This window comes from Tribolium madens, unplaced genomic scaffold (assembly GCF_015345945.1).
Source record: "Tribolium madens isolate multiple individuals breed KSU strain unplaced genomic scaffold, Tmad_KSU_1.1 Scaffold_1;HRSCAF=32;Tcas5.2_LG8, whole genome shotgun sequence".
In the NCBI taxonomy this organism is placed as follows: Eukaryota; Metazoa; Arthropoda; class Insecta; order Coleoptera; family Tenebrionidae; genus Tribolium; species Tribolium madens.
The window spans coordinates 3,805,377-3,830,151 of NW_025400984.1; the positions used below are offsets into that span (position 1 = coordinate 3,805,377).

The window sequence follows — 24,775 nt, forward strand, 5'->3', positions numbered from 1 at the left end:
TAATTTGTAATTATAGGAATTAATCTAAAAACAATAGAAATACGATAAATTATGAAATTCCTGGAATTATCTGTAATTACTGGAATTCTTTTTAGAATTATCGGAGTTTTTTTTAGAACTATCAGAATTAATTTGGTATTACAAAATTTTTTTTTGGAATTACGAACATTAAGTTAAAATTACGCAAATTTTGCTGGAATTGCAATAGAATTTCGATGGATTATTAGAATTACTGTAATTTCGGTAAATTTTCTTTTCAATTAGAAAGTTGTACATTTTTTTAAGTTAACGGCCCCTCGGAATAAAATTATAAAAAACACCTTCAGCTGGGGTGATTTTCGTCGAATTCACCAATTTCGCAAAATAGCCCAAAGCGGTGACCTCGTCCCGGTTCATTCTCTGTTTGATGAAATCCAGATGCCAGGAAATTGAGTGTGAGGTAGCGAAAAGTGTATGCAAATAGGGCCTCAAAATCGGTGCCAGACAACGCTTATTCTGATCCATGGCTCTGTAAAGCCACTTAAGTGTCACTTTGACTAAACTCAAATCATCCTCAAAAGTCAAATGTGACGTTTCCTTGTCTTTCCGAATCGAGTCGATGAGTTTTGAGGTGTAGGAATTGAATTGGACTTTGATTTTTGGTCGGTTTTTCACAGTTGTTGGGTTTGTTTGACTCGACAAGTATTTATCTCTAGCTTGGTCCATGATTGTCACCAAGAGATAAATGACATCCTCTAGATGACTTTCCTCAACATTTGCCTCAATTTTGATCACTGGATCCTCAACCATGTAGGTCTCACTCTGCGAAAAATCAAAATTTAGTGCAAAAATCTGACCCAACTGTAGACTAAATACCGCCAAAATTGCTTGTTTGACATTTAGTAAATTTTGCAAGAGCAACCCTATATATTCCAGTTGACGCCCTGTATATTCAGTGTGGGCAACTTCCCTACTGTTGGACCCTGCGAAGCAAAAACGCCGGGCTCTAGTCCCACTCGGTGGCAAAAGACTGTCAATAAAATCCTTCCACTTGTAGAGTAATAAAGTTTCGCTCTCTTGTGCCGTAATGACTTTATTAAACTCTTGGTCGTTTCTTGTTGACATTAACGCTTCATCAAACAGTCGAATAATGTAAGATTTTACGTTATTTGCCTCTATTATGTAGTCATCTTCGCACAAATGCCCCGGATTGACCAACAAATTTGACTTTTTGAAAAAATAATTGGCGTAGTTTTGCTCGCGCAAAATCTCGATTGTTTTGTCCAAAATTTTGAGGACGTGTGTCGAGAGATACATCGGCGACCACTCTAAAAGGTCATCAGAGGGTGTCGTTGAGGCCTCCTCAAGTCTCCTAAACAGCATTGTTAGAAAAATGTAGCGATTTAGAATTTTGTAAGATGATTGTTTTTTCATTTGACGAATTTTGGCAATTTCGTCCAAAGCGTCGAAAAGTACGTCGAGGATTGTTCGGACGGTGCTATTAGGGCCGTAATGATTCAAAATTGTGTCCTGGGCGGCCGGGAGGCGGATTTGCCATGCCGAGGACTGCACCCCAAACCCTATCAAGTACATTCCCTGAAAAAATGGGATTTTTGACAACAAGAAACAGGAAAGTCAAAATGGCCGTTATTTTGAACAAAATGGATTAAAAGACAAAGATGAAAATGGTGTTTTGCACGAGTTGAAGTGAGATAGAGAAGTGTTCTATCTCTTTCGACTCTTTCCCCAATCAAAATGACGACCATTTCGTCTACGCTCTCTATTTTTGGCTTTATTTACAGAGTGATTTATTCAAAAACACAACCAATTTTATGTTAAACATTCTAAACATCAATAGATTCATAAAATAGTCATAATTTTTTATCATTATGTTTTGTGCATTTTTAAATATTAGAGAAAAAAGCTTTAAATATTAATTTATGTGTTTAATAAAATACAATAGGTAAAAAATCGTAGAAGTTAAATTGTAACTAATTAGTAATTACGCAAAAGTGTCAACATTAAGAACGATTTTGACTAATGTAAGTATACAGGCTGCGCCGGAACTCGCACTCCAAAGAAAAATGTCATGTAACGTAAGATACCAGGAACATAGAAAAAATGTTAAAAAAATTCAATCTACAAAAATTTCGAAGTTATAGAAGTTTAAATTGTTGGAAAAATAGTTTTTCAAGTTTTTTTTGCTACAGGTTATTAGAAGAAGAAACAAGGAAGCTGTAACCTAAATTGTAACTCTGTTTAAAGTCATTTGTGGCTTATATTGGCAAAATTTTTGTGCCTTTACTAAATAATTATAAAAAAAAACATATACGAGATCATCAGTATCATTAAATAGACATGAAAAAATGTCATTTTTTTTTGACAGCTAGAATTTTTTAAACATTTTTTCTTTTCTTGGTATCTTATCTCACTTGAAACTTTTCTCTGGGGTGTGAGTTCTAACACACCCTGTATTAATACAAAAAAGTGCTTTTTTTGCATACTATTTTAGATTACTTTACGGACCGTTAAGTTATAAACGTAGAAAAATCTAATTTAAAATCAAAGGAAATATTTTAGAATTACAATAATTAATTTGTAATTAAAGGAATTAATCTAAAAACAATAGAAATACGATAAATTATGAAACTCCTGGAATTATCTGTGATTACTGTAATTCTTTTTAGAATTATTGGAGAATTATTTTATCTCACTTGAAACTTTTCTCTAGGGCGTGAGTTCTGACACAGCCTGTATAAATACAAAAAAGTGCTTTTTTTGCCGACTATTTTAGATTACTTTACGGACTGTTAAGTTCCTTTACTGACAATTTCAAAAAATGTGTTTCTTTGTTTAAAAATCACCTCTAATTTTTTTATAGTTCTAGTTCAATTGGAAGGTGTTTAAGGAGAAAGTAGAGGGTGTTTCAGCGGGTATAATCAAATTGGTCGGACTGCTAGTTTTATAAAAGCCACCCTGTATTATTTACGTACAGTTTGGGCCGCCTGGTGGTACAGAAGACAGTCAGTGTGCCCCAACGTAACCCTTGAGGGGAAATTAGTCGTAGAAGGCCACGAATCGACGCCAATCCCAATCAAAATCCGCACATCTATGGTGATATTGGCCAAAGCCGGTGATAAAAACTCGACTTTAATCCGGGCGCCTCCGGGTTCGTCCACAATGGCTAACCGGAAGTCTCTCGGGTCCGGAAATCGAGGGACGTTTCCGGAAGGGCCGTAAAACACGTGTCTGTTACTTGGTATTTTCAAAATGTGGTACAGTGTGTTTGCATCGACGATTTTTCCCGGAGTTCCACAAAGAATGGACTCGTCGATGTTTAAGGGCGAGTTTGGGGTGTCACTAGCTGAGGCTTGAGCCAAAAGTTCCACTAATTTCGCCTGGACTTTGTCACTAAAAAATTGGAGTAAGTGTTGGGTTTCTAGGAGGAGTTTGCGACTTGACTAATGTTAAGAAAATCACTTTTTTTGTATTAAAAAATATACAAAAAACAACTACATATAAAAATAAAAATAATATCCAGTGTCGAATCAGTATGCACGCCTCTGGTAAAAGTAAAAATAAAGTAAAAAATATGCGCTTTTAGTGGCTCACAAAGCCTGTAAGATTTTATAAAAATAATTCCTTTGATTTTGGAGGAACTAATGGATTTTAATTTTTACCATAGAACTTTATCACCCCGTATATTCGTAACAAAGCTTTATAAAATCATCGTTTATTTGACAAATTAGTATTATTTTTTGATATAAAATTTGTAGTTGCATTTTTTTGCAATAATAAAAAAAGAGTCTGTATATTAAAAAAGATCATACAGAGTGACTAACACGTTGGTAAAATAATTTTTGACTTCAAATGTTAAAATATTTAAAAATTTGTATACAGGAAACACAAAAATTAATTATATTCAATTATATTCAAATTATATCCAAGTACACTGAGTGTTTAAAAATAAGTTTCAATACAAAGTTGTTTTTTTTTTAAAACACCACATTTTTTGCATTTTTGGATTAACTGTTATAACCGATGTTTTACACCAAACATTTATTAGTCGGTTTGGTTTAGTTTTTGAAAAAAAAATATAATTTCTTTGACAAAAACACACTTTTTTCAAAAATCTATTGCACAAAAACTACCAATACTAGAAAACTTCAATTTTCACTATTTTATAGAATAAAACTTTAAGACTGTGATATTTTTTAGCTTTCTGGAATCTCACTCTTGAAGAAATAAAAAAAGTATGTTGTGATTTTGTTTTTTGTCTGATTTTAGCAAAGTCGCAAACAGGTGCATTTTTTTGTATAGATGTTAAAAATCTGTTTTTTGCTGGGTTTTACTTTTTTATTAACCTTTTCTGCTTAATGTTTTTGATATATTTTTTGCTAATTCTAATTTTTTGTTTTATTCCGTATATTTATTTGTTTAGTAAGAAATTTGAAACATAATTCTAAATAAGAAAACAGTCTAAATCAATTTACAGTCTTTTTATTCCTTCATATTTTTTGTATGACTTCTTGTTTAAATTTTTTAATCTAAGAATATGGCATTTTTTTACTCACCGAAGGTCAAGACAAAAATGCTTTTAACCGCTAAAAAACAGATTTGCACACATAATGTAAACAACGTTTTTTCGAAAATATTTATTAATTATTTGAAATACCGTGCGATCAAATAAAAAATAAATTAGAGTAGGCGTCGATTGAATTCTACAGTTGGCAACACATTGGCTGGAAATCTGAGCTAGAAATTTTCCACACAAACTCAAAGTGCAAATGACCATCCACCGTTTCCCTCTTGTACAGCAATAAAAAATGTCTGCTCTAAAGTGAACATTATTTCACTCAAAAGGAATAAAACGCAAACTAGTCAAAGTTTCCGCTGACATTTGATGTCAAAAATCAGGATTGCCATCTGAAGGACTTTAATCACCGCCTACTCTAATTTATTATTTTTTTGATCGCACGGTACTTTAAAATTTAGTTGTCATATTTCTGTCAGTGTGTGAAATGTCGTCTGTGTGTAAAATGACTGTAAAAAAATATTATTTCATGATCGTTCTCTTAGATACATAATGTGAAAACTGGTATATAACTAAATATATAAATCTTTCAACTTATATACTTGATTTGACATCTGTCAAAATTAACCTCAAAATTTTCAATAAATTCACGTTTTTATGAAATTTCGCTGATGATCATGAAAAATGTTGTTCGATACACGTGCGCTGTCTTATTTTTCAAGTTTTCGACCTCCACACAAAATTCGGTCTTAGACCTGAAAAATAATTTGACAGCGCACTTGTATCGAAAATAACTATATTCTTTTAAACAACAGCTTTTACAATATTTTTTTTTTAATAAAATGCATGATATTATGTAATAGTTATTTATATTATAAGAAAAAAATGTGTATTTTTTCCTCCTACAGGTGGAAGTTACTGTCTGAAATTTGTCAAGAATAAGTAACTACAAAAAGAGGAAAAAAATAGGTACTTCCTATTTAATAGGATATAATAGATATAATTTTTTTTACGACCCAGCAAGAAATATTTTTTTTGTGTTTTTCCTCCGCAAAGGGAGGAAAAAACACTTCCCTTCAGTGTAGAGATATAATTTTTCCTACAACCTAGCAAGAAATAAAAAAAATATTGTGTTTTTCGTTTTTGTCCGATTTTAGCAAAGTCGCAAACCATTTGGTGCTTTTACCGGCGTAGAAATCCTGCCGAATTGGCACAATCCCCCCACAGTTTCATGGTGGTGGTGTGGAGGCGCAGCCGAGCATAACCGGGAGGATACTCAGGATCGGCTTCAATAATCGAGTATCGCGGTTTGGGGTCGCTTTCGTAGAGAGTTGGGGTTGAAAGCGAGTCAATCCTGAGGATATACTCCAAGTCAGTTGACGGTAAATTCTGGAAAATTTTCGACTAAAATTGAGCGACTTAACCACCAAAAATCCTACTCCTGCGAGTCTGTCATGATTGGCTATCAGGAATTTGGAGGCGAATCTGGGGTCCAAAATCCCCGCACTGCACACCAGCCTTTGGACCAACCTTTCCGTCACTGACCTTGCCAGTAAAAGCGACTTTTCCGCACTTTGCGCGATTTTCTCCTGCAGCCGTTTCTGGAAAATGTAGTTCAAATTTTGGAGTTGCTCGGGACAGAATCGCAGTTTGGCAGTTGGCAGGATTGCTTCTTCCAATTTTCGCACTTTGGCACACCTTTCTCTGCGATTTCGTCTTTTGAACATCGTTCAACACTGCCACAGGCGATTCAATCGGACYTTTCGTGTTTCCGGACTATAATCGTGTCATTATTACCCCCACTTCACTTCCTATGTTATTATTGTACGAAGCGGAAATGCCCTTTATTGTGTTACACGCGTTTTGTTCGATGATTCTCTACTGAATCTTGCCTGAATTGTTTCGATTAATTATTTTGACTTTTTTCAATTTAGATCTATTAAGAAGGCACGGAATTAAGACGTGCGAAATGCGCAATAACCTACTTAAAAAAGTCAAAGAACTTGGGAATTGGGGGTAAATTACCCCACAATAATGGGAGGGGCATTGATTGTATTATTGCAATTGCAGTATTGATTGGAATAAAGCGGAAATAAATCACGTTTAATTCAAATAGTTTTGCATTGCGGAAGTCATCAAGTCAGCGATAAAAGAGTCGTTGACAGTGAAATGAAAGAAAATTCAGCCGAATTAACTTAATTAACTTCGTCTGAATTCCATTGGAGTTTTTCTTGCTACGTAATCAAGTTAAAATTTTCATTTTTTCATTTTGAAATTAAAATATTGTTGCTGGAAGGTTCGTCGTTAACTTTTTAATTTTTTAACTCAATTTAGAGGACGCAAGTTGAAGGATCAATAATGAATATTTTAATGTAACAAAATTGGGTTTAAATTGTATCAGAATAGCCCATCCGTTACATATTTACTGCGTTTATACAGGTGTCCGAGTGAGTTGAAAACCTCCATTAGTGACCTTTAAATGGTAAAATTAAAAAAACTTATATAGAACATTGATAGATACTAATCTAGTGCATCACCTAAAATTGTTTTCAACCATACAGCATGTCCCAAAAATAAGTTACAATACAAATTTGTGTTTTTTGAAACACCATATGTTTCTTAGCGTTTTTTGGATGTAGTTTTTTTATGACAATGTTTATAAACTGTTATTGGTCAATTTTGCTTAGTTTTAAAAATAAGACTTTACTTTGAGAAAACATGCATTTTTTAAAAATTTATTGAACAAAAACTATGACATCTAAAAATATTTTTTTACTACCGCAAAGAAGAAGGTACAAGCTATAAGGTTGCAAAATTTTTTTAGTGTGTTACATTTGCAAAGATAAAAAAATTAAGGCGTTTGTAAAAAATTAAATAACTTACAAAATTTAAATAGAACATCTTATTAACTGTTTTTGCATTTAAAAAAATATTAAATTGTCTTTCTAGAATTATTTACTTTTAGTTGTTTATAATCAATAACTAAAAATATATTTAACGTTACACATTAAAAAAAATAATTACTATTGTTTCAGTAGCCAAAAAGTGCACAGTTGCACAAGAGATGAAAGAAATATCACTTAATAATAATCACATTTGTGTTAAACTGAATAAATTTTTTAAGTTATTTAACTTTTAACAAACTTCTTAATTTATTAATCTTTACAAATGCAAAACATTAAAAAATTGCTACAGCTTTAAATACTGTACTTTTTTATTTGCAGAAGTAAGAAAACATTTGTTCTAGCTCTCTTAGTTTTTGTGTAATAAATTTTTAAAAAGTGGATGTTTTTGACAAAGAAAACGTCTTATTTCTAAAACTAAAAAAGAAACATACGGTGTTTTACTTTAAAAAAAAACAAATTTGTATCGTAATTTATATTTGGGACATGCTGTATGGTTGAAAATAATTTTAGGTGATGCACTAGATTAGTATCTATCAATGTGCTATACATTTTTTTATAATTTTACCATTTAAAGGTCGCTAATGGACTTTTTCAACTCGCTGGGACACCCTGTAATTTGTTTATTCACTTCATTTTTATTAATAACTAAAATAATTAATTTTTTTGTTGATTTTTTTAAGTTTTTAATTTACATTATTTTTTTTTTCATTTACATTTATGTTTATTTAGTTATTGGTACATTCATATATTGGTATTTGCCTTTTTATTTACAATTTGTTTTACTTATGTTCGTATATCTCGTGCCATTACTATCGTTACATTGGCAACCTTGCAATTGCGTTTTTTAAAATTAAATAGGTCGGAAACATTTGATTTCTATGTAAAAGAAGAATCTATAATCCATTTCATTGAAATTGGCATAACAGTAAGCCATGATTGTGTAAGCCGCGCTTTAAATGTGAAAAAGGCTTTACATATTAAGGAACTAAATTTGTTGAAATGTGAGGTTAAGATAGTTAAAATTCTATTCTTAAAAAAACCTCTTTCAGAGGTTTTCAGAGAGAGTTTTTTCCATGCTTAGCTGAAAGTCTTCCACCATTCGAGAGTTGGTCCGACATCTTTGAATCATRCTSTATATATTTGTACAGTGTGTTCTAAAAATAATTGATTATTTTTATTCTTTTTTCACTATTATTTATCAAAAAAAAAGAACGATATGTTGTCTGAATCATATATGTAACACCTTGATTTAGCTAAGTTTAATTTTTATTCTATTATTATTTCTAGAACATTCTGTATGTCAAGCCCAATTTCAAAAAATACAGAAATAAATTGTAGTAAATCAACTTGTCAGTAGTTCTATTTCTATTTTTTTTCTTATTTATCTGTTTAGTCGTCTTTTTGTATAGATGTAAAAAATTAGTTCTTGGCTGAGTTTTATTTTTTTACCAACTTTTTTTGCTTACTCTTTTTGATATACTTATTGCTAATTTTAACATTTTTGGTAGGTTTCTTCCGTTTGTATATATTTGTTTAATAAGAAATTTGAAAAATTATTCTAAACAAGAAAACAATTTGAAGCAACTCACAGTTGTTTATATTTCCTAATTATTTTTGTTTGATTTTTTGTTTAAATTTTTAAATGCAAAAGTACCGAAGGTCAAGACAAAAATGCATTTGAAAGCTAAAAAACGATTTTGTATACATAATACAAAGTGGTTATAAATGATTTTCATCTAGCCAGCTGTAAATTTTCCATGTAAAATACAAAATGCCGCTTTACGAAAATAGGGGTACCTACTTGTTTTAACTCAAAATTAAAATATCGCCGTTTACTAAGCGTCCACTTCGAAAATAGACTTGTTTTCTTCCAAAGTATACATTATTATCAATTATTATTGGAAATTAGTTGAAACAATAAAAGTTTAATTAACCACAATTTATTATTAATTAATAAGTGACACTAATGACAGAACTAGAGCTTTCAAAAAAAGTACAGCGGCACAAATAAAGTTACATGCAAAAAAATTCTAAAGCTGGCTAGATGAAAATCATTTATAACCACTCTGTATAAACAATGTGTTTTCTACAATATTTAATTTAATTATTTAAAATACTATAAAATTTAGTTGTCATTTCTGTTTTATTAGTGTGTGAAATGTCGGCTGTATATAAATTTTGCGCCCTCAACAAAAAATGACTAAGTTTGCGTATGGATTTTGATAAGTAAGTTTAACTTCACACAAGATTGTAAAAAAATATTTTTTAATTATTTTCTTGTAAACAGTAGTTTTTAAGACAACATTTTTTTATAAATAAAAGGCAAGGTATTACTTAATACATGGTTATATTTATATTACAAGGAAAGAAAGTGTATTATTTCTTCCCACAGGTGAAAGTTACTGGATAATAGACCCCATTTCTGCCTAAAACTATAGGGTGGAAAAACTTTGTTTTCCAGATTTTCATTTTTTTTTAATTTAGCGTGTGGAAAAAGTAATCTATTTTTGCATTTCCTAATCCTATTTTCATAGGATCATCATTACCCAGAGCTAAATATAGAACTTGGCAATAACCGATTTATCCGATGAAACATTTTTAAATAGGTAATTATAAAACTCGATCAGTTTATCTCTACCAATTCAGGATGTTTTTAATATTTTATTATTGAATTTTCTCGAAAACATTTATGTTTACCACACTTTTTTCAAATACTCGCTTCTTAAAGTGTAACTTTAATTATAGAAAAATAAATTAAAAACGTTATCGACTTGCACGCAGCTCAAATAATCACAAAAAACGACCATTCGCTCCATTAAAGAAAAAACAAACCCGACCTTTGCAATAGATAAATGTTATAATAAACAAATCGAATTAAATTGTTTTTATTTATGGCCAAAATCCGCCGAATCACTCATTCATCAATCACCCGCTGTATTACTGGTCACATAAATTCCGGCGCAATCAATCAACAACTGATTAAATTATTGAGCAATTTTTATTATTGTTTATCACACACGAAATTAAACAGAAAAATCAAGTCAGTATAAATCGAAACAACTGATATTTTGACACTCAATCGAAACTATCAACTAGRGTAGTGCGTGGTACCAATAAATCAATATCAAGAGTGCTTCGAAATTTGGCAAAACAAGTGAATTCTAAAATAAGCRCTCAGCGCGTGATTTTGAAACCGACGCCCGTCACGTGCCATTCCGACGCTCACGAGATGTCGCTAACGTCACGATTTTAGCAATGGCGTCAGCAATGTGGTGGTGTTAAGCACAGCTGACTCGATTTTTCCCGTAATGTGTCCTAGTAGACGATTGGTGGTGGTGATTTGGAACAATTGCGTGTTTGTCAAGGCACCCGCGACGCTATGTTCGTATTTGTGATACAAAAGTCAAATTCGAGTGAATTTTTTTAAAGTTATATAATGCACTCGTTGTGGTTAACTGGTAGACTTATATCGCGTGCTATTTTCAATGGAATCAGCAATATTTCAACGGCGGCCGATCCCAATTTGCAGAAAAAACCAGACCCCCAATTGGTTTCGGCCGTTTGTGGCTTCTCAAAGGAGAGGGGAATACAGAGACTGATCAAGGGACAATTCGGGGATGATGCGTGGTTCACAGCAAGACACAAGTCGGCGGATGTTTTGGGTCAGTACATAACCTTTAAATGTGTCACGTGACAGCCTCCCCTCATGCGGCCATTTTTTTTCCCAAACTGGTTCAAAATTCACAAATTTTCCAAACAGAATCAGTAATCAGAAGCTAATTTATGCCGATTTTTGTTTACATTGATATCAAGGATCGACGTCATTTGTTTTCATTGATCTGGTTGGGTAACAGACACGTGTGTGACATTTTTGAGCACACGAAATGAGGATTTCTTCGACAAATTAACACACTTTTTCCTCAATCGATTTCTTTGTCGTCATCAAGGTTTGTTACCTTGGCAGCAGTGGCGTGACAGGGGCAAGATTCAATTTCTTGTCCTTAAATCTGTACTCTTCATAAAAAATAGGTGTTTTTTCTGCTTGTAAAAGTATATTACCACCGGGGTGGGAAATAAGTCATTACCTCGAGGGCTCAGGTTATCTGACTGAGGAGTAATGAAACTCTCCCGAGGTTAAATTTAAATTTAATTAAAACTGTTTGTCATAAAATATGCTTCTCTAACAAAATTGACGCATTGACATAGTAGACTATGCAATCAAATGTCAAAAAATGTATTGTTTACGTTGGTGATCGTACATAAGCTATTTCCCACCCAAGAGATCGAAATAAAATTGTATTTTATATTCGATGTTATTGCTTTTTTAAATTAGATAATTACATTTCATAATATCAATTTTTAAAGAAAGTCATAACGTGTTTTTTTTTTGCAAATTTTAATACCTGACAAAGTTAAAAGTAAGCCCAAATATGACTAATTTCATAACTTTTGTCTATCTTGTGTATGTACCATTCGTTTCATAAAAAACGGGACAAACTAATTTAATTCGTGTTAAAATGTCAAAGTGAACGAAAGGTATAAAATTGATATAATCTATCTTTTTTTCAAGTGTCTTCCTTGTGATAATATGAAAAAACACTGTTTTATCACTAAAGTGACGTTTATCTTACTGTCATTGTCTCGTTTTTTATGAAACCAGTTGTATATTTTGATTAGAGAACATTCTGTAATTAAGGCTAGATTTATCTGTTAAGTTCTCTTAATTTTTTTTTTTTTGGTGACGAATACAAAATTTAAGAGCTTGATAAAACGAAACTGAATGTTATACCAAATGTCTGTAAATGATTGTGACAAAACATTCTATTGGTAACACTGAATTATTAGTAATCTTTCTAGTCTGTGATATCAGATTGTTACAGCTAACGGCTGACAACGGCCGCTCTTCAAGAACAAATGATAATTGACTTTAAAATTATGATATTTGAATTTGAAAGTCAATATTGCCAAATTAAGACTTCAAATTTGTTGTCAACGTGTCGTCAAAAATCACATTTATAGACAGTTGCTAGAAAATTAGAACATATTTTTTTTTAATTTATTAATTTGTCATTTAAAAAAATTACAAAGTTTTAGAGTGATCAACAACTCTTTTGAAACACCCTGTATTTCTCTAGATTTACACTGCTTTGACATAATAAAATACTAAAATAAAATAAAACACTCCATATAATGAAAATGTGCTTTATTCAATAGTGCCAACTTAATTGAAAAACCCAGGCCACTTTGGTTGTGAATATAAAGTATGGAAGCAAGCGTTTTTTTGCCTATAAAAAACAAAAATTAATATAAATTAAAGTAATATAAAAAATATGATTGTATTTTGAGAACGAAATTTTGTTTTGTTTTTGAGTTATGCGTTTTTTTTGTAAAAATTGCAATTTATGTAAAAAAATTTTTTTGAAAAAATTAAATATGTATAAAGTAGATAGTTGTAATTTTTAGTTCATAACCTTCACGAGAAAAATAGTTCTATATTGGGTTGCCATTTAAAAAAAATAAAAATTTTGGAAAAGTCAATTCGAAAAATTTTGTTCTTGATAAAACATTACATTTTTATAGTACTTTATTATTACTATTATTATTAATCGTTCGGTCATTCCCCTATTCCCAGGTTTGGTTACGCCACTGTGTCACAACCAATGAATGATTTTTTTCCCAGGCTTAGTCAATCGTGAAATTACCAAATTTTTTCGCTTTTGTGTCAAAATAACGCAATTTTCGCTCTATTTCTTTCTTATAAAAACAAAAAAAGCTGTAATTCTATAGTGAAATATGATGTCAGCACATTATTCACGCAATTGTGGCGTATTTACAAGTTTCATCACTTCGGAGTATCAAATTTTGCATGAGATTCTTAAATTTCAATACTGAATTATAGTTTAAAAACATGTGATTTTGTACTATTTTTTACTGTTATTTCTTAGTTTTTTGTGATTTCTGCTATAGATTACGTAATGCCATCGGGACCTTGTCCCTCGTGAATTAAAAAACAACATTATTATACTCTTTTCATATTAATATGCATCAAGTGGGTTGTAGAAGTGTAAATGCATCTTTAACTCAAAGGGCGATTCACACAAAAAGTGTCATTAATGTCATTCAGAACAAATTTAATCACATCAATAATGAAAAAATAATTTTAATTATTTTTTGCTACTTGGGGTACAGATTTATTGTCGTAATTACTCCCTAGGATTTAGGGACATTTGTGAATAGGTTGCCATAAAATTGGTTAGGTTGGTTTCTGGTGACAAACAAAAGATATCGTCACTAGTGTCAAAATTTAGGTTAAGTTACCTGTCAGTTTGTATGCATAATTTAATTGATAGTTGACAGCAGGTTGACATAAAACGTCAACAAGGGGTAACCAACCTTAGGCATACAAAACTGAAAATTACAAACAACATAAAAAATGTAACTTTCCTAAAAGTTCAAATCCTAGGTGGTAATTTCTTGTTGACAAATCTTGTATTTGAAAAAATAATTTTTAGGAAAGATTGAGGTTAGGATTGTTTGAATTCTTGCATGGTTGTCACTTTCAAATGGCCCCTTTCAACGACTACTTCGATGCACAAATATGAAAACGAGTATAGTGATTTCAGTTTGGGGTCTGGGGCTCTACATAACGTCTAATCCTTGCAGGTGTCGCTGACGGTGTCGGGGGCTGGCGGGCCTACGGCATAGACCCCGGCGAGTTCTCCCTCCACTTGATGCGGACTTGTGAACGTCTCGTCAAATTTGGCCGTTTTACCCCAACTAACCCCTCGGAACTCTTGGCTAGGAGCTACTGCGAATTGTTGCACCACAAAAAGGCCATTTTGGGTACCTTGTCCAGGCTTGCCACCTGTTCGTTGTTAAAAAAATGAAATGTTTGCAGGTAGTAGCACAGCTTGTGTTGTTATACTCAATAAGGATAACAATACTTTATACACCGCAAATATCGGAGATAGTGGTTTTATGGTTGTGAGAAAAGGCCGTGTGATACGTAAAAGTGAAGAACAGCAGCATTATTTCAATACTCCGTTTCAATTGTCGTTACCGCCGCCTGGATATCAGGCCGATGTCTTGTCCGATCAACCGGACTCCGCCATTACGGATAATTTTCCAGTCGAGGATGGAGATGTTATTCTGGTGGCCACCGACGGAGTTTTCGATAATTTACCCCAAAATCTACTCGTCAATGAGCTGAAAAAGGTTTGCCAATAAAAATGACATTTTGCACGACTTATTTTAGAAGTTGGCTATGATAAACAAAAGTTATATGACAGTTGTGACTTTTATTTGACACAGTCGACTCAATTTGGAACAAATATACAACTTCGCTATCGCCACTATTTATAATTTAATCAAAACAAAAACATTATAATTTATGATGCCGTTTTTTCGTAGTTTACACCAAGTTAGCTAATTTGTGTTTTCTTCCGAGTGGGCTTTGGACTGTTACAGGGCCTACTCTGGCTACTTTTTCAATTGATTTTTTACACAAAATGCTTATTTAATGTTTTAGTAGAATTTGCAGGTGAATATTTTACACGCAAAAGTTTTAAAAATTGTAAAATTCTTAGGTAATATTTAAATGGAAGGACTTTTTGTCCACTATAAATTGTTTATTTGCCCGTTTGATTTTTTGTTGTCAACGATAGTAACAGTGCATTAAAATTGTTAAATAAAATATCTTGGGAATATATCGTTTATTTTTAATTAGCATTTATATATCGAAGCACTTATTTTTTTTTATAATATCATTATTTTTATTTTTAAGTCATACAAACGAAATCGAAAAGCAATTCTATCAAGCAAGCGTGGAAATTTATAACGTGTGTCTGCGAAAGATAAAATGTTCCAATGACAAATGAGAAATGTCAAAATAACAAATATCTCATTTTAGGATGTTTCATCGAATAATTCAACTTGCTTAGATCAATAATTTAGTTTTTATAAAATAATTTTTTGACATCTAGGTAACATACGAACTGCTATGCGACACACGTTTTCAACTAGTGGGCCTACTTAATAGAAGGACCTTTTGAACCGTAAAATTCTTTGACAAAAATGACTTTTGACAATAAATTGTCAATGACAAAGCTAATACAGTGGCAGACACGGAATTTTGGACATGAAATTTATCTCATTTCAAAAAATGTCAATGTAAGCCACGCTTTATTGTCATTATGATTGACGTTTGAAACTCAATTTTGAAAATTTTAGTTCAAATTTATTTTTGGCGTCCATTTTCTATACAGTATTGTCAGCAATACGTTATTACTTTGATTTATTGTCATTTTTTCTCTGGCTATCAAGATAAAAATTACAAAAACCGAAAGTGAGGTTAGTTGTCTAAGGCCCGTTTTACATTTTTATGTCAGTCGAATGACAAATCGTCCAAAATTCCGTGTCCGCCAATTGGAATTTTCACTCTAAATACTTTTTATGACATTTCAAAGTTTTCAAGAAAACTTTCACTGAAACTTTTCAAGCTCATAACACTAAATGTAGTGCAAAATATACATTTCATAATGTTAATTTAACTAGGACGAGGTGTTTTGGGGGTGCAGATAAAATTTGAGTCACGTGATGGTTATACAATTGCAATTTTTTCGTTTTTATTATAATAGTAGCTTAAGTAGGCTGTGATTCGCAAATAAAGTTTCCAACACTGATTTAAATAGAGACAGAAGATGAAATGACATGTTTCATATTTGCTTTATTTATTCTTAAGCGTTGCCAACAAATTTTGTTTTTTTTGTCAGCTATGGTCGTCCAACACTTTCATTTTTAATTTTTCATAGCCCACAGCCTTCCTTGATTCAAAATTATAAAATTTTTGTGACAATTGAGAGTCGACTCAAACTGACAGATACCGGTTCCAATTATGTCATGGCCATCTTGATTAAATATTTAATGGAAAATGCCGCAATTTTCAAATATTTTGTCATTTTGTCCAATCAACGACTTGACTTTTTGGTGCTTTCGCTCACCTCCAATATCTAAATGTGTTTATAATTGATAAATTTCYACAAAAACYAAATCATATTTGTGTCATAGCCAACTTGGATTAACATTTTTTCCGCTTTCYTGCCAGCAATACCAAATTATATGTTGCTTTCTTTTGAACAAAAACCTAACGGTAGATTTATTTTACGTTGTGTGACTTGAATTTCTCCCAATTTGCGAATAATATTTTTTTCTAGGTTCAAGGCGAGCGTTGCGCTAGCCGTCTTCAAATGGTGGCGAATTCCATTGCTTGGATGGCTCGCAATTTATCGTTTGATGAAACGTTTTTCTCTCCATTCGCCCAAAGTGCTTTTGCCAATGGTATCAATACTATCGGTACGTAATCACCCGAAGAAATGACAAAAATTGACTGAATTTTTTCAGGCGGGAAACCGGACGACATAACCGTTTTGTTGGCAACTGTTGCAATATGAAAATTTAGGCAAAAAACTGAATCGGTTCCTTTACTGCTAATTTTTTATTTACGGATGCTTGTAGGGAAATTTTCAAGTGCTATTAAGACGTTTTAAGTGATTATGAAACCAAATTTCATAAAACCTAATATTTAGGTTTTACCGTGTTTCACTTATTTTTAGTTAGGTATACTCATCACTTGTTTTATTTGTGCAAAACTGTGAATTTTTAGTTTTAATAAATAGTTGTTACAAGTAGCTATGATAAATTCTTTTATTAATAAACAAGTATTACAAATTAATTTTTGGGGGTATTTTACACTGGCTAGGGTTGGTATCACTGACGATTCTCTTCGGGATTCACCTCCTGATTCTGGTTACCCCAGTCGAACCCCCCGGGCCGCTCCTCAGGCGGGGGGGCGTAGTCCGGGTCTTCAGGTATTTCGTCAAATAGCGTACGCCTAAAAAACATTGAAAATAATTACAAAAATTATTATTATTTTCATTACATAAAATGCGGCGTTTTAAGTATCCTAAAACCCCCTCTTTGGTTTGGAAAAACATCCTCTATAAAATAATAAATGTGTCCCACTGCAATTCCCATCAAATCGACATAGACTGCATTTCCCAACAAGAGCGAAAACCCCAATAAAACCCAAGGTAAGTAAGGAGCTTGGAAATTTAAAAGGCCGAAAAAGTTCATCCTAACGTAAGGATTGCGCCGTGACCACACATAAACCAGCATTATTGTGAAGGCTTGTCCCAGAAATAATAAGTTAACAAAAAATGCAAAAATCTGGGCCCCATTAAGGACAATAACTGTCTTCCACAACGAAAAATGCTTATTTGAAAGGATACAATCATGCAGACGCCTCCAAACAGGAACATCATCACAAAATCAGCCGTCCTGTTCCTGAACGACCCCTCCTCAAGCATCCTACAGTACCTATAAGTGAAAATCATGTTGAAGAAAAAATTAAAACCAAAAGTTCCAAAAAATAGGAATGTTGTGACTAGTCGCCATAATTGGCCCTGTTTCAGTATCAGGATGGGGTTGAAATACAGCTGAAACGGCGACGCCAATTCTAATTGCTGAAACAAACCAGAATTAGTCAAAAACATAACACAAATGCAAAACTTACAACAGCGAGGGTTGTTATCACACATGCTGTCGTGTATGCCCTTGTCACGGGGGGCATATGCAGGTATTCGTTTCGTAAGGTCTGATACGCCATTTTTGGGGTAACTATCACGACTTGGCCATTTTAAGTGGAAAATCAGATTTTGAAAGCCACATCAGTACGAGAAATTATCTTGTCAAATTTTGACATTGTTGACATTTCGCTTGATTTTGGTAACTTCAGTTTCACACAGTTGGTGCCAAAGCCCCAAACTGTGCGAAATTAAATTGAATTGGGATAAACAAACACATGGGGATGTATTCCAGTCGCGAAAAGTCTGTTTATAATTCTAATTCTGGCTTTGTTTAGTTTTAAAATCAGCGAGGAATGTTTACGTTGGCGAACCTGTCCGCATGCGCTGCGATTTTGTTTAACTAACTGTCAAAATTTTTCCAAATAGTGAAATAACTTCCTAGTGGTTTTGCGATGGTTTTAACTAAAGAATATCGAATTTGTATGCCTATCACCATTGAAGAGGTCAGTTGGTACTGATAATTGATTTTTTTGACTTGATTTTTGTAGTATCAAGTGGGGCAACTTTACATGATTGCGAGGCACAGTTTGGAGCAATCGGGGGATGGGGAAGGTGTTGAAGTGGTTGAGAATAAGGAAATTCACGATCCTGAACACGGCAAAGGCCAGTTTACTGAAAAAAGGATCCACTTATCAAGGTATAAATAAAAAAAAATTMMAGCGTGTAATGAGAGTTTTTTGTAGTCGTTTGCCTTACTGGGTCCAGGCGATAATACCGAAGATATTTTACGTAACTGAAAAAGCGTGGAATTATTATCCGTACACAATAACCGAATATACAGTACGTGTCAATTTCTTCTTGCAAATTTTTCATTGATTCGTTCCAGTGCTCGTTTATTCCACGTTTTCACATTGAAATCAAAACCAAGTACGAGAATAACAACGGTAGCACGGAAAACGTGAGTTTGGTTTCAGGAAATCGGGTTTTTTTCACTTGTGAAAATTTCAGTGTCTTAATTTGACCCCTGAGCAACTTGCTGAACGTCTAGTTGACCATATTGACATCGCCTATGATGAAGTGAGCCCCAAGCACTACAAGGAGGAAGAAGACCCGCGTTATTTCCAGTCGAAAAAGACCCAAAGGGGGCCCCTAGTCGAGGGCTGGCGGGCGAATTACACCCCAATCATGTGTTCTTATAAGTTAGTTAATGCCTCGTTTGAGGTTTTTGGTCTCCAGACTAAAGTAGAGGATTTTATACACTCGGTATTTGACGATTTTTGTCAATTTTTTTTTTCTAATTTGTGTTTTAGTGTATTCGTGAGGTGTTGTTGTTGGGGCATAGACAAGCCTTCGCGTGGATCGACGAATGGATAGAGATGTCTTTGGACGACGTCCGGAAATACGAGGCGAAATTGCAATCTCAGACCAACTCCCTCCTCGTTGATAAAGTCGGCGGTGGAGATAGCACCCCCCAGACGTCCGAGTCGCCTAAAAGCCCCAAATCGCCCCAGAAAAAGGGCTATTTTTCGTGGTTCTAGCATCAGGAGGTTACGTTAGAAGATTGTTGCGTTTTTGTCCTTTTTATGTTACTTCATGTTTAGTTGCTTTTGTTTAAACTAGTCAAATGTGTTTTTTGTGCGTCYTTTGTTATCGCTTGACGTTTAGGAAATTTTAGTTTGAGTTAAGTGGCTGATATTTAACGAATTTTAGGTGCACTGGACCAGGGCTCGTTTCTCAACATTTTTGTATGTATGTAGTGTAGAGGTGAGAATAATTGTTGTAATGGGGATTTTTTGTCCCCAAACTTCCTTATTTATCGTGATTAAAACGTTATATTGTTGGAAAATAAATAATTCACACTAGAAACTCGTTTTATTTGACCCTGGCCCAATATAGTAAAAATTTTAAATACATTGAATTTGATAAAGACAATTCGCATTTGCCGTATTTATTCATTCTTTTTTGCCGATAAAATTTGTTATAATTGACCAAACAACAGTTAAATCGTTTTTTGCTACGATAAGAAATACCGTTTTTAAGGTTGTAGTATAGTTGCTCCATAAACGCAAGATGGCGCTGATAAAAGATTCATCATAAAGCAAACCGTTAATAAAAAAATTAAAATTTTTCAATAATTATACCGGGTGAATCATTCGCACACCCACCAAAACATTTTGCATAATTCTTAAATTTTGATTTATCACTAGTTGGTCAAACAAAACAATATTTGCAAAAAAAAAGGACACTTACTTTTTTTTTAATGAACGGATGTCAGGAGCAGTGCTGCCAGATGTTGGTATGTGAAATTCCCTGTCTCAGGATCGTAAAAATTTCTTGTTCGGTCGTAAAATTCCCTGCACATCCCTACTTCCGCGAAATACAAATTAAAAAAMAAAGTAAACATTGTTTTTATTATCACCCAAAAAATTTAATTCTAATTTTTATACTGACCTACGCAGATTCACTTCCTACAATTGTTTACAAAATCAGAAAAAAAATACCAATTAGATTTTGAATTAAACGCAATTTTCCATCTTAACTTTGAAAATCATTTTTATTTATGACCTGCTAACTTGTGCCATCGTAAATTTAGGTGACAATGAGGAACTGCAATTGGGGTAAGATTCCAAGGTTTACAACAAAAGGACCCTTTAAAGCGGTCGGCTACCAGTAAATGATTCTTTTGTTGGCAAATTATACCATTTTGTCATAAATCACGGGTCTGGTTTGTGTTTAAATAAAAAAAAGCGATTATTTGGCTAACCAAGTCAAAATTTGAAATTGTGATATCAAAGTTTGTTGCGCTGACAGGTACAGATTCATTTAGTGTAAAAACTTTATGGGTAAATTAACAGAAAGTATTCATAAAACACACAAAACTGTTACGGACTCATTTATTACCCAAAAAAATTAGAAAAATTCTCAAATTATACCCTATCAATAATTAGTTAGATATATGAAATATCGCCAGTTTTAATTAATTTGAAGTCGTGATTTATCAAGTGCGCGTAACCGATGCCCACCCGGTAGGTAATGCAGTTTAACTCAATTTTCCTTTTTTACCTTTTTTTCTAAAACTTTGTCTGTAAAAAGGTAAATTTGCCTCATGTGTTATAGATTATATTCTTGACTGTCATATTTCTGACAGTAGTGGTAGTATTGAAAAAAAATTATATACAACACGGTTAAGAAGATTTCTATAGCTTTGCATTTATTATATAGGATGTTCCGTTTTTATTGTTACAAATTTAAATAAAAGAGGGAAAATTCAATTTTAAGACAAAAGTTTTTTTGTAAACATCTTCCAAACTATGCTATGTAAAGAAGCTACACCCCCAAAAATGGATACGTTTTTTGAAGGGTTTTTTTTCCAATATTTCAGAATAGATAAAATTACAAGATTTGGTACAGCTAATATCTTTTTTACACCTAAAAGAATTCCAAGATGAAATGTCGAAACAAATTTTTACGCAATACATTTTTTTTAAGTGAAAAACTATGAAATTTAGAATTTTGTTGCTGAAAGAAAAAACTACGGCCAAAATAGTTAGAGTACTTTTACCCTAAACCCACCCAGTTTAAAAACCCCTGATTAAAAATTCACAACAATTTATTTTTTAATTCGTTTAGGTGTATAAAGGTTATCATTTTTTAAGGTCATCAAATTTTGTAATTTTAACTATAACGATTTCGAAAATATTGGAAAAAACTTATTAAAAGATGCACCCCTTTGAGGGGGTGTAGCTCTCTTGAGTGCCATTTTTCGATACATGTTTATAGGAAACTTTGGTTTTAAAATGGAATATTCTATCTCCTGTTTAATTTTCTAATAATGAAAAACGGAACGCATCTCGGGTAATAAACAGCTCGGCTAAAAAAACAAAAGTATATGTTCAAATATTTTTCAATTATTTTTGCTTTATTTAAAAGAGTACGCTTTTGTCGATTTATTATTTTTAAATTAAGTATAATAAAAATGTTAAGGTTAATTAAACTTAAATTATAGTTAGGCATTTAAATTTGTGTTTTAAGAGGGTGTGAATAAACACCAGCGTAACTGATTTTTTGGTGCGTTAATTTTTTTAATAATTTTTTTAAATTAATTAAATAAAATGGAAAAATTAGCATTTAACGCCACGTTATTTATCCAATGTTTTATTGTGACTTTATCCCCACAATCAACTCTCAAATTCAATTTAGACTTCATAATTAATTTCCATTTTTCATTATACAAAAACGCAAGTTTGCGTGTATCGTTTTATGTTCCTGTTCTTCTACCAAACAACACAAACTTGGACCAATTGTCTCCTTCCTCAATTTCCTCGATTCGTATTCCCTTTTTCGTCCATAAATTCACCCCCATAAACCTCGGCCGCCTATCGATTCTGGCACTTGGCCCCAAAGACTCAACCCCCGCAAAACCTCGATCAATTTTTCATATTCGTCGCAAATTTCCGTTCCGGGTATTAAAATGCGGTGATTTTAGTAATTGCGACCGGAAACTCCGGTGGACACGTGATCTAGCGTTGCCGGGCAACGTCGGAATCTGAACAGACACGGCGACGCCATCTCCATGGAACTCGATTGAAAATAGAGGGCTGGAATAATTACAATTCCGGTGATTTTATCAATGAACGACTTCTGGATTTGTGTGAAATTCGGGGTGGGTTTTGGGGTTTTTTCTCTGATTTTTTTAAGGGGTTTGGGGGCAAAATTGTGGGGTTTTTGGGGGCGGTTCTTTACGTCGATGGAAGGGGTGTCTAACGCCGGCTGGAGGGTGAATTTAGTCAGTCTACGGCGTGGCACTGCTCCGTTCAGACTCTCGTCCGTCGACGTCAAAATTTACTAAAAAGGACATTTTTTAAGGACACGATGAAGACTTCGTCCTTTTCGTTGAGAGTCATGCGAAGGGTAAGGTTTCCTGTTGGATGTCGCTTCTTTTCCCCTTGAAAACTCTTATCAGTTATCACAGCTTTTGCAACACAATCGCAGCTTTCAGTGTTCAGTGTCGAAGCGACTAAAAATATTTAAGTTGAGGGGAGGGGGCAATCACTTTGATTGGATTTAATCACACTGGGCGGGGCTAATTAATGGCGATCGCAGGAGAGGTAAAAATTTTTTTCAATAAATTGTTAACATCGTATGCGCTGTTAATCAAGTAAGCGATGCAACAGGTGCCCGGAGCCAAGCGGTCTCATTGTTCCAGGTAATGGTCGTGAAGGCGCGGATCTCCTGAGGGGCGGTAACTAACGGTAATTCCGGTGCCCGGAATCGATAAAAAGCGACCCGATTCCGGTCACTATCAATTTACCGGATACGGTCCTTGTGTCGTGTTTGGTTTTATCGCGTGATTAATGGGCCACACTTCCGGGTTTGCTAATCCCGGATTTTTTTAAATTTATTCAGCCAACGAAAGTGGTGCTTTATACAACATTTTCATTATATCAAGAGTTTAAGAACTTGGGGAATTTAGTTTTTACTGAAATCGGTCTTATCGGGAAAGTTTGCTCGAGGGCTGATTGTAATCTCAGAAATTGTCTTAGAAGTTTGGACCATTTTGTTACTTTATTGTTAGGCCATCAAAATTTTATCTTATGAGTGTCATTTGTAATAATAAAAGTCGGTTTTCCGTTTAGTGTCTGAGTGTTTCCAAGGTTGGTAGTGGTGTCAATGACCGATAAATGTCAAACGTCAAGAAGGAAAAATTATAGGATTAATTAAAAACTGATTAAAGAAACTTTTAATTCTAAAATTAAGTTAGCAACTTTGCTTGAAATAAAGGGAGAAGATGGGAAAAAATCAGCAAAGTTCCTGAACGTGCGTTAGTAGTTATACTGTAATATGGAAAATAATTGTCAATTAAATGTAATGACAATTAAAAAACTGTCATTAGGTCTATTTAGAAAAATATTTGTCAAAGATGTCAAAATTTGATATTTCAAATTCTAAAATTTAAAATTTTGACTTTATGTTGATGTTCAGTTCAGAGCCAGAAGAAATAAATTGATGTATTGTTCGCTCATGACATATAAGTCCGTAAAAGTACTTTTTTTACAGTCTGTTGTTCTAATTAATAGACTGATTGTTTCGTTTACTTTACAGAAAATTTTGGAAAAAATTGTTTTGCAGCCTTAAAACAATCACAAAAAAATGTTTTTTTAACAAATTGTGTATTAAGAATAAAAACCACAGCTTATTTATTTTATTAAAACGAGAAACAGTTAACTTGAAAAAATGTGTACAATTCTAATTCCAAAAAAAATTCCATAGAAATATAAATATTACTAATATTTCAGTAATTTCATTAATCTATCGTAATTCCATTGTTTTCAGATTAATTCCTAGAATTACAAATTAATTCCGACAGTTCTAAGAAATTTAACGTAATTTTGAAAGGAAATTAACTCCGATAATTAAAAAAAAAAATTAGTAACTCCAGAAAAATTAAAAAAATATTTCACCAAAATTTCGGAAATTTCTATAATGCATTGTAATTCCATTTTTTCAGATTAAATCTTATAGCCCCAAATTAATTCCTGTAATTCCAACTTAATTCCAAAATAATTTTTGTAATTCCTAATTAATTCTGATAGTTTTAAGAAATTTAGCGACATTTTCTTATAATTCCAAGAAATTCTGTAATTCCAGATTTTTAATAATTCACAAATAATTCCAGTAATTCAAACAATCCAAGGATAATTTTAAAAATTCCAAATAATTCCAAGCAATTTTAATTAAATTCCAAAAATTTGTTCAACTAATTCCAATGTTTA

The 24,775-nt window shown here is 32.8% G+C and overlaps 5 protein-coding genes across 6 annotated transcripts in view; 3 read left to right on the forward strand and 2 right to left on the reverse strand.

Annotated features, from left to right (window-relative positions):
• Nucleotides 1-6,352, reverse strand: part of LOC123003653 — an 8,198-nt gene extending 1,846 nt beyond the window's left edge. The window contains exons 1-5 of the mRNA XM_044396556.1: nt 5,953-6,352; nt 5,700-5,902; nt 2,973-3,390; nt 856-1,575; nt 321-801 (exon numbers count right to left, since the gene is read on the reverse strand). Coding sequence (XP_044252491.1) covers nt 321-801; nt 856-1,575; nt 2,973-3,390; nt 5,700-5,902; nt 5,953-6,240 — 2,110 coding nt within the window. The 5' untranslated portion in view covers nt 6,241-6,352. The remainder of the gene's footprint in view (nt 1-320; nt 802-855; nt 1,576-2,972; nt 3,391-5,699; nt 5,903-5,952) is intronic.
• A 4,303-nt stretch (nt 6,353-10,655) lies between these two features.
• On the forward strand, nt 10,656-17,105 carry LOC123003757 (protein phosphatase PTC7 homolog). Its single transcript, XM_044396738.1, has 5 exons — nt 10,656-11,081; nt 14,083-14,262; nt 14,318-14,634; nt 16,632-16,770; nt 16,819-17,105. Exons 1-5 carry the CDS (start codon nt 10,856-10,858, stop codon nt 16,866-16,868), a joined length of 912 nt encoding a protein of 303 aa, XP_044252673.1. The 5' UTR covers nt 10,656-10,855; the 3' UTR covers nt 16,869-17,105.
• On the reverse strand, nt 17,104-18,211 carry LOC123003759 (derlin-2). Its single transcript, XM_044396741.1, has 4 exons — nt 17,990-18,211; nt 17,706-17,939; nt 17,357-17,643; nt 17,104-17,308 (listed from the first exon to the last, which is right to left on the reverse strand). Exons 1-4 carry the CDS (start codon nt 18,080-18,082, stop codon nt 17,185-17,187), a joined length of 738 nt encoding a protein of 245 aa, XP_044252676.1. The 5' UTR covers nt 18,083-18,211; the 3' UTR covers nt 17,104-17,184.
• Nucleotides 18,212-18,347: 136 nt separating this feature from the next.
• LOC123003758 (cytoplasmic phosphatidylinositol transfer protein 1) lies at nt 18,348-19,868 on the forward strand. Its single transcript, XM_044396740.1, has 6 exons — nt 18,348-18,505; nt 18,551-18,699; nt 18,746-18,842; nt 18,889-18,960; nt 19,011-19,265; nt 19,313-19,868. The coding sequence occupies exons 1-6, from the start codon at nt 18,455-18,457 to the stop codon at nt 19,538-19,540; spliced, it is 852 nt and encodes a 283-aa protein (XP_044252675.1). The 5' UTR covers nt 18,348-18,454; the 3' UTR covers nt 19,541-19,868.
• Nucleotides 19,869-22,793: 2,925 nt separating this feature from the next.
• The window catches only part of LOC123016263 (neo-calmodulin-like), a 45,148-nt gene continuing 43,166 nt past the window's right edge, over nt 22,794-24,775 (forward strand). The window contains exon 1 of one of the 2 annotated variants that reach the window (XM_044416547.1): nt 22,794-22,913. In XM_044416547.1, coding sequence (XP_044272482.1) covers nt 22,875-22,913 — 39 coding nt within the window. In that variant the 5' untranslated portion in view covers nt 22,794-22,874. The remainder of the gene's footprint in view (nt 22,914-24,775) is intronic. The other variant, XM_044416546.1, reaches the window with a different exon arrangement.